The following is an 18589-nucleotide window of genomic DNA, read 5'->3' as shown; positions in this document are numbered from 1 at the left end:
ACACTATGATGGGACAAGGGAGAGGGCTGTTGTGGCACCCCGACTGTGGAATGCCCTCTCCTTGGAGGCCCGATTGGCGGCAACATTGATTGCATTTCGACGCCAAGTAAAAACATGGCTTTTTAACAAAGCCTTTGATGGTTAAACACACTGGCACATTGTTTTAACTGCTTTTAAATTATATATTGTTTTAACTTGGATCATGGTTTAATTTGTTTTTAACTGTGCATATTTATTGTTTTATACTGTATGTTTTTATCTGTATGCCGCTCTGAGATCTTAATGATATAGGGCGGGATTCAAATGTTTTAAATAAATAAATAACACCATAATGACTACAGGAATAAAATAGAGCTTGCTTCTGCTGCCCTGACACTAAGCATTTACTTGGGAGTAAAAACGATTTTGCTGTATAGAAGGATAATGTATTTTAAGAGTAAAAATAATAGAATGAGTATCTGTAGTCACGTACATAGCAAGCGAGCCAGCCAGCTCTAACTATAGCATGTTTTTTTGAAAGAAGAAAGGATGATGCAGTGAATGACGTTAGTATCGGTGGCCCCTGGCATACCCATGCTGCTGCAGGAGCTGATGCCAGACCTGTTTGCTGCTATCCTGTCCCCCATTCTCTCCCAGGTGGCCAATTGTGGGGGGCTGGGCTGTGGGCTCTGAACTTCAGCCCCAAGATACAGCCCTGGCGGCAAACTGAATATATTATGCATGAATGAATTCTAGTCCACTGCACTTTTCAATGAAATTACCCCATACAATCAGAAGCCACAACCTTTCTGGTCAGTGTTGTGCTTATCCACCAGCCATTATTGCTAAAACTACATTTAAGCCATAGCCGTACAACAGATTTGGGATAATATGAAGAAATACAAAGTCATTTTCAGGAAGATCCATACAACTAAATCCAGAATAAGCTTTGAAATTAGCTCCATGCTATTGGGAAGACATGCAAGCCTTGGACAACAAATCTTGGCAAAATCTTACAGACAAATGCATTATGAAAACACTATACTTTTATTTGTAGGGTTCTAATATTTGTAAACTGCCCAGAGAACTTTGGCTATTCAGCAGCATAAAAGTGTAACAAATAAAATAAAATGAAACCCTGCAGAGAGAGAAAGATGTAAAGACAGACAAATTGTGGCTATGATATCCCCATGAATTCAATTAATGTGGTGTTATATTATCTTGATAAACTGGCTGATAGAATGGGAAACAGTGAAATTTAATAAGAGGACAAGATATTACAATACAATAACTTAGTATTGGAAACATTCTATTCATCCCTGTATCACAGAGTTGTTTACAGAATTTGTTATGATGGAGATCGCTGATAGTAACAAGTCCAAGAAGGATGTATAAGGCAAAATAAGTCTATTTCGATGTTGAGTGTAATTATTATATATTAGAATGATAAAATCAAGGGCTCAGTTCAGACAACACATTTCTCAACGGTGGTTTTAGAACTCCATGGTGGAGTTGTTACACCACCGTTGAGAAACGTGTTGTCTGGAGGGAAAACTCCACCCTGTGGTAGAGGTTTTTTTAAAAACAACAACAACACACTCCACCCTGAATATCCCTGGTGTGCAGAGGAGAGTTTCTGCACGACCGTTGTATTGTGTGTTGTCTGGAGGGGTCCATGGAGTTTCTTGCTGCACTGAGTGGAGTTTCCCCACTGGCTACAGAGTTCCCTGGCTAGAGTGGCTGAAGGAGGAAGTGACACTCAAGGAGATCTGCTGGGATTCCCCCCCTCCCTCACAGCAATGGCTGATAGGATAGCATTGGGAGGACTGGGGGAAGGGAGAGGGCAGAGGAACTGTCAAACTTTGCATTGAGTTTTATTCTACTCCATGGTAACCCACATTCACACAACAATGGAGATGGAACATGTTGTATGCTGAGTACATCCTAAAAACTCCACTGTTGAGTGGAGTTTTAACACTGTGTAGAGAAAGGTGTTGTGTGAACTGAGCCAAAGACAAAGACAATACATTATGCAATGTTTTCAGAAATTTGATAATGTTTTCTATTTTTATATATAAGCCTGAGAAATTCTCAGACTTTTGCACAGTATTTTTTGGAGATGTTAATTGTTGGTGCTTTTTTAAAATTAAAGCTTTTAAAATGTTATTTATTGTACAAATTTGGATGATCATCTTTCCATTTAACAGATACTTTATGTTGTCTCTTAGATGTATTTTGATGTTTTGATATTATGTATGTATCTCGTCTCCAGTGTTATATGCATGTAAATGCATGGGCCTGGATGCTAAGGAAACATGCATTGCACAGTCTGACATTTAGTTTTTCCCTACCCTGTGCCTGCTTACCCTACCCTGTACCTGTTTGCATTCTCTTCCCCTCCTTATTGTTTTACTATGATTTTATTAGATTGTAAGCCTATGCGGCAGGGTCTTGCTATTTACTGTTTTACTCTGTACAGCACCATGTACATTGATGGTGCTATATAAATAAATAATAATAATAATAATAATAATAATAATAAGATATGTCTTTAGTCAGAATTACATTAGGCTTATAAATAATTTAGGGGCAGGGCATTGGGAGCTGGAGGGTGTGACATAAGAACTCTATTTCCAGTTTAATTCAGCTTGTTACTTCCCATTGTAAAATAGGATTGAGGGAAAGGGTGGGAAGAGAACCGTACTTTTAGTTTTCCAATTGACAGGTGACAAGTTATTGCAGAGTAAGCAAATACAACATAATAGCAGATGGAGTACAGCTGTCAGTGATGTACAATACTTTAGTCAGAATCAGGCAGTTGTCTTTGATATTGAAATTGGGGTGTTACAAATAAGTATTACTTTTTGTCTATGAAATGGACAGGATGATGCAAGTGCAGCTGTATTGTCAGAAAGTGCTATCTCCCACTAAACAATAGGAGATAAAGGAAGAAAGGCAAATGTGCCAGTAACAAGTACTCAAGTGCGGTTGAAATACTACTGGCTTCATTCCAGTTACACTATTGTTACTGCTATTCCCTATAGAACAAGAGTAGGTGTGAGCTGGGGTATGCAGAAACATCTCAACTGTCATGGAAGACTGTAAACCATTATCATTCCCATTTTACAAAACAAACAGCTAAGGCTGACAAATACTGATGTCTCCAAGACGATCCCAGTGAGTTATAGCAAGTTTAGGATTTGCGATTCAGATCTTTTAGGTTTCAACCATGATCCAATATTCTACCATACAGAATTACAAGAAGTGAGAGATATGTAGGAAGGATCTTGGTTTATAGGCTAGTTATTATACACAAACACACACACACACACAAATGACTAGTTTCCTCATCTTAAGTTGGTAGGCCAATAAAAGTAACAAGAAGAACAACAACAGTCAATATGCTTAATTGTACTGTATCCAGAGGGAGAGGCAGGTAATAAATACATTTATTGTTGTTGTTGTTGTAGCCAAGTATACAGCCACAACACAAATTGGTAAAACAGCCATGTAAATATCATTGTGGAAGCATTTTAAAGCACTGAAAAACGAAGAACAACCTTGGTAGTAGTAATGGAAAAAATCAGAAAGTTTAGAGTAGTAAGTAGAAAGTTTAGTAGATATCTTCCATTACATTAACATTTTAGGAGAAATTAGAATATATATCTATATAATTGAAGAATATAAGGCAAAATCATCGGTTTATCTCCTTTGAAATTTGGGCAACAGTATACTCTCTGTGGGCAGGGCTTATGGTTTTCACTACTTGGTTTATTTATTAAAGCTTTGCGTCTATTAATAAGTTGATCAAAAATCTGTTTTAAGTAGAATTATGAATACCAGACTGAAAAAGAAGCATCTATAAATCTTAAATCATTCTGTTCCTGTATTAGGCATTCTGTGATGCATTAATACAGACGTCTATTTTTAAAAAACTCAAAAGCAATATATAATGGGAAATTATTCAAGTTTTGCTTCCCTAGAAAATGTCCAAACGTTTATTCTGAAATTGCTAAAATGGTTGCTTAAAAATGATTCAACTCCCAAAGACATTTAAAGCAGAGAATGCAATAAACCAAGCAAGGGCTAAAATCCCCCAAGACCCCTTCTTAGATATTTTGGGGACTAGTGAAACTTCTAAGCCCTGCTTTACAAAGTGGCCTTTAACACAGCACAACAAATTGCTGGGGGGTGGGATGGGGAAGGATACCACCACATGAAGACAACAACTAATGAGCATATGCAAACTGCTGGTGCTCCCTAAAATTGCGCCCCAGAAATGCAAAGTAAACAGGATTTCTAGTTAGCGAAGGCAAAATCTTGTAAACTTAATTTAACTTTACTGCTACTCTAATAAGGCAATCTAGAAAATGAAAATGTATTGTTCATTTGATTGTCAGTTGCTAAAGCATTATGATTAGATTCTTCAAAAACTGACAGTACTAGGCATATTGATAGATATTGTATTAGAAGTGGACAGTCAGCCTTCAGACTTTGCTATTAATGTGCAATGGGTTAGTGAAAATGTATACAATTAGTCACAAATTAGATGAGTGTATGATAACAACACGAAATGTGTTATGTAAATAGAAATCACATGGTTAGTAGTTCTAGAAAAAGACAGACAAAGCAGGGTCTTACCATCTATCTTGTCAGAAGTATCCTCTTTGTTGGAAGAGCAGGCAAAGAAACAGGGAAAACTTAGTGCGTTAGACAAACAGTGTTGACAGGAGATCCATAAATCTTCATTTAGGAAACTACATTAATATGAATAGCCCGCAGACACTTTAGCAATTCTCATATTAATGTATACAAAGTCATAATACACCATCAGTACCATCTTTGTTAAAACTGGGAATTTATTAGCGTTCTCTTGCATTGTACAAGCCACATGAAAGCAAACAGTTTGCACTTAGTACCAAACAGCTGAAGTTTGTATAAGGTTCGATCCAAACGAAGTTATTAATGGTTTAATCCCATTGAGATCAATGGGATGTAAATTAGTCATGACTAACTTGTCCCATATATTTCAATGGGACTTAAAGTGTGACTAACCTAGCCTGGATTCAATGCAGAGTATAAACTAAATAAACAATTCTGTCGAGATCATGAAGTCTCAAAGAAAAAAAGGAAATCCCAGCACAATAGCAGAAAAATAATGCATGCCACTTTTTAATTTTTAATTTTAAAAGATCAATTCTGTTACAATTGCTTGGGGAAATTAACACCAATTCTTGGCTATTACTATAATCACCAGAATACAAGACTAAACCTACTACTAAACTCAGTTAAAGTAAATGTATAATGGTAACATTAATCAACAGTGAGCCATTTGAAAAGTCCTTTCCTGAAAGCTAAACACACTATTTTATATCTACCATGTTTTGCATTGCCCAGCAACTGATTATAGAAAGGGAGCAGAAATATAACCACTGGAAGATACAGGCAACACTAGCTAGACCACATACCATGTTTTATCAACATCTTCAACCACCACAAAATAAAGACAGTGGAATACACACAGGACAGAGACTTAGAAATGTGGATAATCAGAACTCAGTTAAACTAGCAGAGATATCTTAAGAATTCTTTCATTTGTAAATAATTCTTAAGAAAAACACAAACTAGTACACACTGCCACAGGATTGGCCCCTTCCTACTATCAGATGAACAATGGTGGGAAAACTTCAGGCTTGCGGCATTTAAGGCTTTTTATTTTTATTTTACTAAAAACCCAAGGTCAATCAGCCAGAGCCAAGTGCAAATAGTGATTTAGGGGACAGAAGTACAGTTAGAATTAAGAAACAAGATGCTTCCAAGTACATGCTGATTTCCCTCCAAGTCCCATTTGGCTTGGCAGCCAAATTTAGGGGCGGGGAAACCTTTTCATTAGGGCTATTGTAAAATAATTAGGATTAGAAACCCTTGCCAATCTAATGCAAATAAACCAGAGATTTATCAGGAGATCCTGATTTAGCATGTGTCCATGCACCTCTGATCTAGAAAACTAGCAGGAACTAGCATACTGAAGTCCTACATATCATGAGGCATGTTGCTTATTAGTACTAAAGGAAGGCATCAATGGCAGACAAGCATGAAACAAGTCAGATTACACTGGCCACCTTCCCAATGTAATCCCTTATCTTGCATTGACCGCAGTCCTCTCCAATGAATCAGTTATAACAAGTTCAATTTGGCAGCTTTTTATGCATTATGAACCATCTTAACAGTTTTCTGCATTAATTACACGTCTGAGCACTGTTGTATAGCCTTTCAATATTTGTGAGTGCACACAATACTGAATGGGCAAGTAATGGGGGGGGGGAGATCTGTTTGCATTCAATGTTATGAGTGTAAAACAAAAGTGACCTGTGCTGTAAAGAAGTGTTAGCAACACTGATTAGCTGAGCCTTGGCTGGACATCAGGACAGAATGCAGGCACCACATTCCATGCAGAAGCACTTGAGCAGGTAGCCCCAGTGCGTCTCAGTGGGGGGGTAGAAGCATTCTGGTTTGCTAATCAAGTGTCAGGAGCATGTCCATGGGGTTAAGAATTCCTGTGCGCCAGTGTCATGTGTAGGCTCCAATAAAGATGGCACTGAGGCTAACGCAGTCTTTTTAAAAATGTCACAGAATAGATGCAGACCTTATCCACAATTACAGCAGTTCTGATTAGTGTCCACAATTAAAGCAGTTCCAATCAGTGTGCCGGTGGTAATATTTCTACAAAATCTTTAAGGCAAAACGAGTAAGAGCAACGCACTGGCCTGCTTTGAATGATCGCAGGATGGTTAACAAGCCACTGTGGCTTGTTAACCACCTTGCTCATGCCAGTCACATGCCAGCTGATTTGCATAATTACCCACGCTGGCCATAGCATCTTGTGTTGTATGAACTTGGTGAGTGTGGATTGTTGGGGTAGTTAACAAACCATGCAGAACCCACAAGCTGTTGTACGGTTGCGGGGTGGTTTGCTAACTACCCCAACAAGCCGTTCTCACTGGGGTTTGACAACATGAGAAGCTGCAGCAGCAGGGCTTGGATCAGCAACCTTGTACCTGCGGGGGCCGCAACCAACAGTGTCTAATAAGACATGGTGGGCTGTGGTGATCATGCAAACCAGGTCACTCTGTCCAACATAGCAATGGTTACTTCTATCTTGCCTTTTCTTTTGACAAGTTTAATACCAAAGATGCTATTAAGGTGCTTGCCCAGGAGCAAATGAGTGGCAAATTAACAACGCTGTACTACAGGAAATATCGACTGGATACAAAATCCCTTTCCTTCCCTTTCTTTTGCACAGAACGGTGATATTTGCATTCTTTAGTATATTTGCTGCCACATCAATCCCAACACAAAGCTGGGAAACACACTGCCCTTCTGGTAATCGTTTTCAATACAAGAAACCATATACAAGAGTATTCCCCAAATTTATTTAGTAGAACAAGAGAACAACCCTTTTTAACCAAGGCAGAACCATTTGGGATTTGAACAGTTTCTTACACATCAGTTTCTGAAATGTTTTTAATCTACTATGATTCTTTACTTCTTTAATACATTTAGGAGGGATGAGGCTTTGGAATCAGTTTTCATACAAAAGTCTTCTCTGCATCTTAGAAGAGACTCACATAGACAAGCGGGAGCTTTTATTCCTGCTGCAGGCTCCATGGTCATCACATAAAACAGGAATACTTGCCCACTCCCACTTAATACCCAAGTTGCTCCAAATCATCAGGCACCACCCAGGTGAGAACATGATTCTAAGCAAATGCCATTAAGAGGTGACTCCAAAAAGCTGATGAGAACACCACAAAATAATGTATTCAAATCACACCAGTTCATAGTCAAAATATCCCTATAAAATATAGCTTAGATATTCATATGAAACCTCTGAGACATCTATAGTTCATCTCTCTGTTGAAGGAGACCAACAACAGTGCAATGTTTACTCAGCATGTTTACTCAGAATTAAGATTTATTCATTTATTTATTTATTTAAGGGTTTTTATGCTGCCATTCAGCCAAAAAAGGCTCTCACGGCGGCTTACAAAAGTATTTCTTGACAGTCCCTGCCCACAGGCTTACAATCTAAAAGACATGACACAAAAGGAAAGGGGATTGGGTTAGGGTTAAGATCCAACTGACTTACTCCCTAGTAAATGTGCTTAGGGTTGAAGCTTAAGTGTTCTTCATGCTAGAAGGACCTTTTGTACCAAACTTTTCACCAAAACACTGAGAAGTGTACAAAAAAGCAAATGTAATCATGACCCACTCAGTAACATTAGACTCTCAATCCAAGAAGCTGGTAATGTCACTAAGTGTACTGGAAAATGTATTTAGATGCACAGAGAGAATTCCAATAACTAGCTTATGTTATCATTCAACAGGGTTCCCTCACCTAGTGAAGCATATGATCCTGGAGGCAGACCGGCTGTTGCTAAGCGGCCAGCTCCTGCTGGTTGACCAATACCATGCCGTGCCTTTGCACCAGCAGCGGCATTAACATCAATGTCACTTCGAGACCTCTGCAGCGTTCCTGGGCTAGGAGCAGTCTTAGTACCCCCTGCAACTGAAAGTAAAGGAGATTAAATTGAATATATTGTATTACCCTTCTCATTAAGTGCATAGTTTAGTTCTTCTTACACTTATAAACGAAGAAGCCCTTAAAGAAGTTAATTCAGATAAGGTCTTAAAAAAAAGAATGGTGCCATCTCTAGAACTTCCAGATCAAGTCTACTCTGGTATATTGGGCAGTTCTGAATTCAACAAGGAAAGTCTTACCTCTGCCAGCCATACTTGAACTGGATGTGGACCATTTTGAAGAGAAAGGACGACTGAAACAAAGGCAACAGCAACAGTTTTAGTGAAGCAATTTATTATACATTTCGCTATATATTGAGTGCTTCCCCTTTCTCTTTTGCTATTATCATTCTACTATGGAGATGATACAAGTTTTAAAGTTCTGAAGCCCATACATTTCCCTGAGTAGTTTAGTCCTACTTCATTATTTCATCAAACCAATTAGCTTCTATTTTGGGATCATAACTTAAGTCTTACCTTCACTCCTACTAACCAAAAGAACTGGATTGAAACAGTACAGCAGCAGTTCTGTACATGACTGTTATCTTTTTAACACAAAATGGAGTTAATCACATATAAATTGTATTTATATGTGGGTAGTTGTGCCACAATAGTTGTGCCGCCTAAGGTATTCTGTTCATAGGCATGGTATAAATTGAAATGATGATTCTGATGATACTAATAATAAGTACAAAATTATGCATTTTTCTCCTTCACTCATACTAGAACCTGGGGTCATCCCATGAAGCTGATTGGTGAGAGATTCAGGACATATAAAAGGAAGCACTTCTTCACACAGCATATAAATTATGGAATTCAGTACCACAAGATGTCGTGATGGCCACCAGTTTGGATGGCTTTAAAAGGCGGGTGGATAAATTACTGGAGAAGGCTATCAATGGCTACTAGTCCTGCTGGCTATGTGCCACCTCCACTATCAGAGGCAGTAAGCCTATATACATCTGTTGCAACCGTGTCCTGTTTTTGGATTCCTAGTTGATAGCTGACTGGCCACTGTATGAAGAGAATGCTGGGCTAGTTAGACCAGTGGTTCCAAAGTGGGCGATATCGCCCCTTTGGGGGCAGTGGGATTGCATAGGGGTGTGGTAAGAGGCAAGGGGGCAGCGGTGTGTGTGTGTGTGTGTGTGTGTGTGTGTGCTAAGAGGCAAAGGGGCGGCAGGGGGGCCTCGAGGTGTTTTTTTCCTTACCAGGAGTTTTGGTTACAGAAGGAAATTTCTGATCACTATCCTGCACTATGGAGAGTGGTTCAGAAGCTCCTGGTTGCATTTCCAACATCATGTTTGGTGGAATATGGTTTTAGTGTGGTCTGCCTACTTCTCTCCAAGCAAAGACATTGACTCCAGATTACTAAACGTGGTGATTTAAGACTCATGTTAAGTGACTTTAAACCAGACATTGGGAAACTGGTATCACTTCATCAAGCCCATCCATCACATTAAGAATTTACAGAATAGTGAGGTACTCTACCCTGGTTACTAAATGTGATATCTAATATTCTTGCTAAATGACTATCAGACTTTGAAAAGATGGTATCACTGGATCAAGTTCATCAATTATGTTTAATTGAATAAACCAAAAAATGTAATTGGATTTTGAATAAATATTCAATTAATTGTTACTGTTTTGAATTTTATTGTTATTATCTTCCTTAGTGGGTCGTTGAAAACCACTATTCTGAATAATGATTTTTATAGTGTAGGGTAGGGGGCACTGGGCATGAGTTTGTGGAACCATGGGGGCGGTTACCTGAAAAAGTTTGGGAACTACTGAGTTAGACCTTTGGTCTGATCCAGTATGGCTCTTTTTATGTTATTATGGGTGTGCGTTAAAATGTGCATCCTATTTAAAGTAATACAATGTGGATAGTCAACATTTTCATTCAAGTGTGCATCTGATTTATGCCCATGTTTCCTGGTTCAGCAAGTGGCACATGTATGGAAATATGCTTCTGCATCTGGACTGGGGTGAAGATATTCTTCTAAAATGACCCTTACTTGAGGCTTTCCTGAGAGCTGGAGGATGACCTGTCTGACTGTGGAAGTGATGCGATGCTACCAGAATTCTTTAAGTACGTATGGAGACTTCTTTGATAGGATGGTTCAAGATTATTATAGAGCACCTCTGCTTCACCTGGAAAATGATTTCTTAGACCTAGATAAGTCCTGCAAACAAATCATATAATATTTATTATGGGCAGTATGGTCACCCAAGCATTTTTTAAAAACAAATAAATAAACAAACAATAAGCCACCAATACTAATGAAATAGCAATATAGAAATTTATTTCTGCTATAAAAGAATAGTTGAGAAAAGTTTCATCATCCAACCCAAAACTGTGTGGCTCAATTACATCTAGAATAGAGAAATATTGTATTCCCTTGGAATATATATCTTTTCTTCTGTTAAAATGTATCAACAATTTCAAGAGTAGTCCAATCATCTCTGACTCTTACTTTCTTGCCTCCACTCTTGCCTCAGCATCAGCATCATGAATGCCCTTTTTTATAGTTTCAACCAGAACAGCTGCATGCCTATAAGAGAAAATCCAAGGTAGCATTACATATAAAATATACATATCATTTTATAAATTTGGCTTCCTGACTGAAATGTTGGTTCTTGCTGTGAAAGTTTCTTCTGGTTGTTAGGTAGGAATACCTAGTGTGGCTTTATCTTCTCCTACTCGCTTAAGAAGCAGGGAAGCATGTGACTAGCTTTTTAGAATAAGACCCTCCCCAGTTCCAAAGCAGTCCCCTGGTCAGTTCCTTGGCCAGAATAGAGAGACAAGGACAGCTGGTGCGTCTTTGGATGTTTCACAACACCCCTGCTGAGAGATGGGTTGGAGAGAAGGTGAAGTCAAGGCAGAGGGGCCAAGCTGCCATTAATTGCTTCCGTTCCTTCTGATCGAAATCTGGTAAGGAACCTTGGGTGTTGTAATTAATGAGGGAGACAAAAGAGGTTGACACTGATCCAAAGTGTATTTGGGCTAAGGCTCCATTCTGATGGACGAAGATCCTGGGGACTGAGCCAGTTCTGTCATAGTATTGAATATCCATAATGTGGTGCGCAGTGATGAAAAGAAGGTTGACTTTGGTCCAAGAGAGACAGCTTTCCAGTCTCCATTTCTCTGGGGAACTATGAAGAAGATGTAGTAGATTTCTGAGAATCTTCCTGTGGGAGGGACGAGTTCTATTGTTCCAATTCCTAGGAGGTGTGATACCACCTCTGCCTGATGATCTTTTGCTTTTTTGGCACTCTGTACACAAGCAATTATAGGAATCTGTTTGGTACCCTTTAGAATTCTCTCTCTCTTATCATCCTGATGGCCCATAGATCTGATGTGGAAGCCTTCAAGACAAGCAGGAAGAGCTGGAGCCCCCGCATAATAGGGAATTTGGGGTATCAAAACTGCTGGCATCTTCCCCTGGGCGTGTGAGGGAGACTGTGGCCATAGCTAGACCTCAGGTTTATCCCTGGATCGTCCAGGAGTCAAACCTGTTCACCTAGGTTCCACACAGGGGATCCAGTGCTCAGGCAGGGGCGAACCCTGGATGATCCCAGGATAAACCTTAGGTCTAGCTGTGGCCTGTGTCTGTCTGAGGATTGAGTTGGAATTCTGGTAGGAATTTTTGACCTTGATCAGTAACAGTTTATTTGGGATGAAAGGAGGCCCTCTAAGGATGAAAGGAATTAAAAGCACATCTAGGTTGCTTCCATTTGTCACTCCTTTGGGAGACTGGCTTTCATTTGTGTTTGTTCTTTGTCTCTACCACTATGTCCTTAAGTGCATCATCTTGAAGAGATGGGATCCCTTGAAAGGAAATGATTCCTGTTTGGATATTCCAGTGCTGCAGACAAAAAGAGCAACTAACAACGAACTGGCAGCCATAGTTATTGCTGAAAACTGAATACTGTCCAATAAGGCATCTGTGCTGAAAGCAAAAGCTCTCAGATTTTAACAGGGCTCTACATATTTTGGTTGAGTCAGGTTGGAGCGCTGAAGAAGATCCTTGAGCTACAGAATTGAGACCCTGGCAAAAAAGGAGGAAGATGAGCCAGCTCTGATAGCCAGGGCTGTAGCCTCATGGCCCTTCTGTAAGGTCATAGCCAATCGCTTTTCTCTGGAATCTCTGAAGTAGAGACAACACAGCATTAAATTATGGCTGTTACTATGGCAACTAATAAAACAGGGGTGTGGAACTTGTACACATTCATATCAGCCCCAACCAACATGGGCAATAGTCAGAGATGATGGGAGTTGTAGTCCAACACTTGGAGGGCCATGGGGCTCCAAGCCTGTACTAAAGGAACCTTAAGATGACCCACAGCAGACTGAGTTAAGAATGTGAGCTATGTTATTTGCTTTTTTACTTAGTGGAATTGCCATTCTGATTTCATTGCCTAATTAAAAGGAAGAGGGAATAGCACAACACACTGATGTGCTCTGAACTAGGAAAACGGAAGCCCTGTAGACTACAGTGGAGCTGCTTCCTGGGCAAGAAGAGAGGTACAAAGAGAGGTACAAAGTCATCACTTTGAAAAAGTCTGGACGATCCCTCTGACCATTCTCTTTCCTTTTTATTTGATGGAAGGGGGGATAATTTGTATTGTAGTGGAATGCACTGTTAGATTTAAGAGACATGCTGTACTGGGGTGGAAGTAGCTGATCATGGGGGTCCTCTAGGATCGTTATGGCAGTCTATGTCTGATACCAGATCATTTCATGTGGATCAAGAGATTCTCTGTGATATCCCTCTGAAGAATTGATGAGGAGATCCTTGGAATATTTATGCTGGGGCTCAGCCTTTGATTTCCTTTTTTCCCCTTCAGATGGGGGGGGGGGGAGACTCAGAGGAGGAAGAGGAAGAAGAGTGTCTGCCCTTTTTACGGATGCTCTTTCTTGCTCTGCTTTTATGCAATTGGAACAGAAAGTTAATTCACATTCATAGTGACTTCTTTGACTGTTTAAAGAAAAAATCCCCACTCTCTTTTAGAAGCTATTGGGGTCACATAAAATGCTCTCTGCTCCCATCTGATTCCCCTCCCCCATCTAGAGGCCTTTGAAAGGAATGCTTTCAGTTTGCCTAATACTGGTTCGAAAACTGGCCATGAGGCTTCAGCTGATGGAAAATCTAAGTGCTGCCACAGTGGATATCATTCTGCTCTACTATGGAGAAGGTTGAAGACATGGATGTCTTGGGAAGCCAATGGATCTGGGTCTGGAATTTGCTGCTAAGGCAAGCAGAGGAGTGGCTTCAGTTTGTTTCACCCTGTTTGCCGCAGTGCAAAGGAACTGCTTGCATTAGGAGATCCTTGGGGTTTTGGCAGGTCAGGGAGAACTGATGCCTCTGGCTTTGCGCCCATTTTTGCAGGCTTCTTTCAGGACGGCTTTCTTGTTGCTGCCATACGGAATACTGACAAGGAGAGAAAGAGGAAGTGAAAGAAGAATTGCTTTTAAAAGAAAGAAAATAAAAATATGCTCAGAAAAGAAAAATGAAGTCAGAAAGAAGTGAGGGGAGAAAGAATGTTTGTGACTGGCTCCTCAGTAATACATGGAAGGAATAGAGTTGGGGCTTACTTCAGGAAGTATCAAATACTTAGTCACATGTTTTCCTGCTCTTCAGCAAGAAGCATGAGATAAACCCTCTCTGGATACTTCCCACACCAACAGAGAATGATCTTTTGTAAATCCTAAGGTTGTTCTTCTAGGAGGGCAGTTCCATAACAGTATCAGAGGTCTGATGGTAAACAGCCATTTTTAAACAAAAAGCACCAAGGTTTTACACAGATATGAATAATGCAAAATTATTAATCAGAATCTGATTTGACGGCTGATTAAAGGAGGACATAGAAATGACACAATATTCCTTAGCAGAATGTATAGAAGACTGAACTTTATCTGTACAATACTGCAATATAATTGCAGTACAGTATCAGAAGAATCCTAAAACAGGCAAAAGCCTGGACTGAGGGGTTACTGGATGTGCTGCTCCGCTGGTGGGATGGGACTTTTGGCCCAGAGGTGTTGATATACAAGCAGCAATGTTCCCACCTTGAGGCAGAATCCCAAAGGGAGCATTCTGTAGGTGTGTAAGACGTGGCATTTGATCCAAATCACCTTAATTCCCTCAACAATACACAGTCCTGGAGCTGCTGGAGCTATTTTTATTTCCACTGATGTTAATAAGAGAGAGAGAGAGAGAGAAAATGGAGGGGAAAGGAAGTGGTAAACACTGTCCCCACCTTCCATCCTGACTGCAGAAAGCTAGCCAGGTTTAGGAAATTGTTGGTTCTTCTGCCACAGGATCTCCGAACACCACCTTAGTTTTGCTCTGCTCATTGCAAGAATCAAGTTGACAGTATAGCGACTGTCACACGCAGTTGAAATACAATAAGTGCTTCTGTTCAGAGTTAAGAACACAGCAGACTGGATTACATACTTCCACATGTTTGCCTCTGAAGAGGTCCCTATACAACCTACATAAAGAATAGATCTCTATACAATTCAGTGGGTTTGAAAAAAAAAGATTTTTGAAATAGTTCACTTAGACTAAATTCTTAAAAATGCTATTTGATCTAAAACCGAAGACCAAACTTTTAATACTAGACCCTCATTTAAAAAAAAAAAATCATAGGTGTGTGAGACAGTCATTAGTTTCTGTCTCAGTTCTAAATCAATGTTATGTTTTTTAAAAGGGCTCAGCTCAGCCAACAAGAAGCGGACCCAACTGATTAAAAACCCTAAAAGTACAATTCTATTTGTAGTATTAAAGTAAAAGCCCATATCATTATTAACGAATCGTTGGTCACTGGTCTGTACTGGAAAAATAGACACAAATCATACCTTTCCAATGAATGAGTTTGCCACTCTTGCAACAACAGGTCTAGAAATTCAAATGAGCGCCTGAAAAAGACAAGTATTAAAGTCAACTTTAGATCTGGATAAGTTCCAAAGAGGTACTTTAGGCACACCCAAGACATTTTTGTTTGAACATTCATCCATGCCATATCACAAACTGCTTACCACACCCACCCACCCCAGTTTCAAGGCAGCTTGCCATGAGTCGTGGGGAGGGGCTGTTGCAGAAACCTTGTGCATGCAGAACTATCTGAGCCAGTTGTTTGGATCCAAGCTAATTATTTTAAATGCATATTTCTTATGGGTTGGCTATTTAGTCACACTTAGAGTAGATCCAACGAAATCAACAGGACTCAAATCATTACTAACATTAAACCCTATTAATTTCAATGGGTCTCCTCTGATTAAATCTGGATCAAACCCTATGTATATTATTAATGCCGGTCATAGGTATAGGGCAAAGATTGTTCTTGGTCTTTGATTTCTCACTACGTTTATTTTGAAATTTATACCATGCCACCATAGCTTTAAGGAGCTGTTAGGGCAGTTTATAAAACATAAGATTAATATAACTTACAAAAAATAAAATATATTAAAATCACATACACAGCAAGCATTAAATTAAAGCCCTCAGGTCTCTGCTAGAGTCACAGATGGGGCATCATTTATTTTTAACATTTAAGAATTACTCCACAATAAAAAATAAAAAGCAAAACAACATCAACAATATTTAAGTATTACGGTGCTATCCTATACATGCGTACCCAGGAACAAGTCCCAATGAGTTCAATGGGACTTATTCCCAGATAGGATTGCAACCTTAATTGTGGGACTGAGATGATACTTAATATGAGATCTTTACTCAATAGGGTTATATATATATACAGACTCCTCAAGTTAAATTCCATTCATATCCTAAAATATTTTTCTAAAATTAATTAGCATAACACTGAAAACCTGAGATTCATTAAATACATACCTCCTTACTGCAACAGATTTTGAGGTACAATTGCTGGTTATTAAAGGTATGAGTCTGGGCACATGGGTATGCTAAAAAGAAAAGAAAAGTCCTAAAAATCCCATAATCATAAAGTTACCATAGTATTTTGTAGATGCACAAGGTTACAACTGTTTAACATTTATCATTTGTACAACTTTACATCCATACAAAAGTACATTTTATTTTTAGGTTTCTCGTTTATTTTCTATGTTTATATAATACAAGTTTTATGGATGGCTCACAAAACAAATACAACCAATATTAAAATACCAAATAAAACAATACAAACTATTAAAACTAAAATGCAATTAAAGGTGCAGTCCTATGCATATTAAGACAGAAAAAAGTCCTACAATTCCCAGCATCCCTCCTGGCTGGGGCCTACTGGGAATTCATGTTTTTCCCCCCTGTCTAAACATGCATAGGATTGTGCCTTAAAACATAGTTTTTAAACTGAGAGGCCCAGACTATAAACATAAGCGATTTAAAAGGCCTGGATGAAAAAAAGGCTTTGCCTGGAGCCAAAAAGCTGGCACCAGACTAACCTCTCTTGGAAGACTGTTCCTAACTGGGATTCCACCACCAAAAAGACCCTCTTCATTAGTGGTTTCCCACTTTACTTCATTTAGCAGGGGTATTTGGAGCGGGGCCTCTGGAGATCTTAAAGCAGGGATTTAAGGAAGATCTTAAAGCCACTGACTCTCTAGCCTCCACTGGGGGATTCATCCCTGCCCCCACTGCCAAATTGAGCGGAAGAAGAAAAAAAGCAGCAACTTTCCTTTAAAACAAGGTGTGGTTTATGCACTGTATGAAATAGTACTTCCCTTTATCTTTCCTAAACTACTGCTTTAGTATTATGAGAAAGGGGAAACTCTGCACCCACTCTTTCCATACCATTCATAGTTTTATATAGAACTCTCTGATATCTACCTCACCCTGTCAGTCTTTTTATAAAAATTCAAAAAGCCTTTTTAACATGTTTGCTCTTTGACCTTTTCCAGTATGATATCCTTTTTGAGATAGGGCAACGAGAAATATAAACTGTTTTCAAATACAGTTGCACTAAAGCAATTTGCACTTACATACAAATTATTGGTAGACTTTCTGTGCTTTACAATTGCCCACTGTTCGGTTGCCATTTGCATTTTTTGGTAGTAAAGCAAACATTTCCACTGCCTTATGCACTCATTATTTCACACAAAATAATGCATAGTTCATACAGAAAACTACACACTAATAGCCTAACATGCCCATAGCTAATAAATGTTAATGCATAAAACAGCTGTAGACCTGTAAAAGAACACTGAAGCATACTTACACGGATGATAAATCTAATGGCGGCACACCCAGAAGTAGCCATAACTTTGGCGCTATTAGGGACCAGATTAAACAGAATAGGCACAATGGCTTCCGCGCCATGATCAAACTTATTTCCCAAAACTGTTGAAAGATGGCTGCAAAGAATTATATAAAGCTAGTTATCAAAACTAATTTGGCACCACAAGATGAGAACTCTAGTTAATTATTCATGTAAATAGAAATGTTTTTTAACGAGGCAGACTTTGTGTGTAATTTTCAAAACTCCAACATTTAGCATAAGGGAATTGTCCTGCTGGATCAGACTAACATCAATTTTATTCAGCTCTCCATTTCCAACTTGAATCAGCCGGATGACTCTGGGAGCTCACAAGCGAATTGATGTATTATTCATATAGGTGGCAATATAATTTTAATATTTTAGGTAATGGGGTTTGTCCCCAGTGCTCATAGTTCACATGCAATATCATAGTGTCTTTGACTCCAATAACAGTCTGTAGCCACGGAAAGCCCACAAAATCTCTACCTCTTTCTCACTCTTACTGCCACTGTATGTTCACTTCTCCATTCCAAATCATGGCTATTGGTGCCCACCTGATCATGGTTCCTTACAATACTCTGCATGCACACAGCCACCAAGAGCAGCAGATAAGATGGTATGGGCTCTTGGGAGTGGCCTGATCTACCTCACAACACTGTGGCACCTGGAAGACTTTTAGAATCTGTTGAGATAATCAGCTTTTCTTACAAACTGCTTTTGCCACAGCAGTCGCAAACATAAAATTGGAAACGGAACGTGAATATATTGAATGCTGTTAACTAGAAAGCATATTAAG

The 18589-nt window shown here is 39.2% G+C and overlaps 1 protein-coding gene across 14 annotated transcripts in view; it reads right to left on the bottom strand.

Moving 5' to 3' along the window:
* Window positions 1–18589, bottom strand: part of CLASP2 (cytoplasmic linker associated protein 2) — a 129858-nt gene that overhangs the window by 49321 nt on the left and 61948 nt on the right. For 12 of the 14 annotated variants that reach the window (XM_063130115.1, XM_063130123.1, XM_063130141.1 and 9 more), the window contains 8 exons: window positions 17755–17890; window positions 16416–16486; window positions 15422–15481; window positions 11034–11111; window positions 10575–10742; window positions 8761–8813; window positions 8378–8548; window positions 4621–4644 (listed from right to left, as the gene is read on the bottom strand). In XM_063130115.1, the coding sequence (XP_062986185.1) occupies window positions 4621–4644; window positions 8378–8548; window positions 8761–8813; window positions 10575–10742; window positions 11034–11111; window positions 15422–15481; window positions 16416–16486; window positions 17755–17890 (761 nt within the window). The remainder of the gene's footprint in view (window positions 1–4620; window positions 4645–8377; window positions 8549–8760; window positions 8814–10574; window positions 10743–11033; window positions 11112–15421; window positions 15482–16415; window positions 16487–17754; window positions 17891–18589) is intronic. The other 2 variants (XM_063130169.1, XM_063130195.1) reach the window with 1 other exon arrangement.

The sequence above is a fragment of the Elgaria multicarinata genome, chromosome 1 (genome assembly GCF_023053635.1).
Source record: "Elgaria multicarinata webbii isolate HBS135686 ecotype San Diego chromosome 1, rElgMul1.1.pri, whole genome shotgun sequence".
Taxonomy (NCBI): Eukaryota; Metazoa; Chordata; class Lepidosauria; order Squamata; family Anguidae; genus Elgaria; species Elgaria multicarinata.
This window is presented reverse-complemented; position numbering and strand designations above follow the sequence as displayed.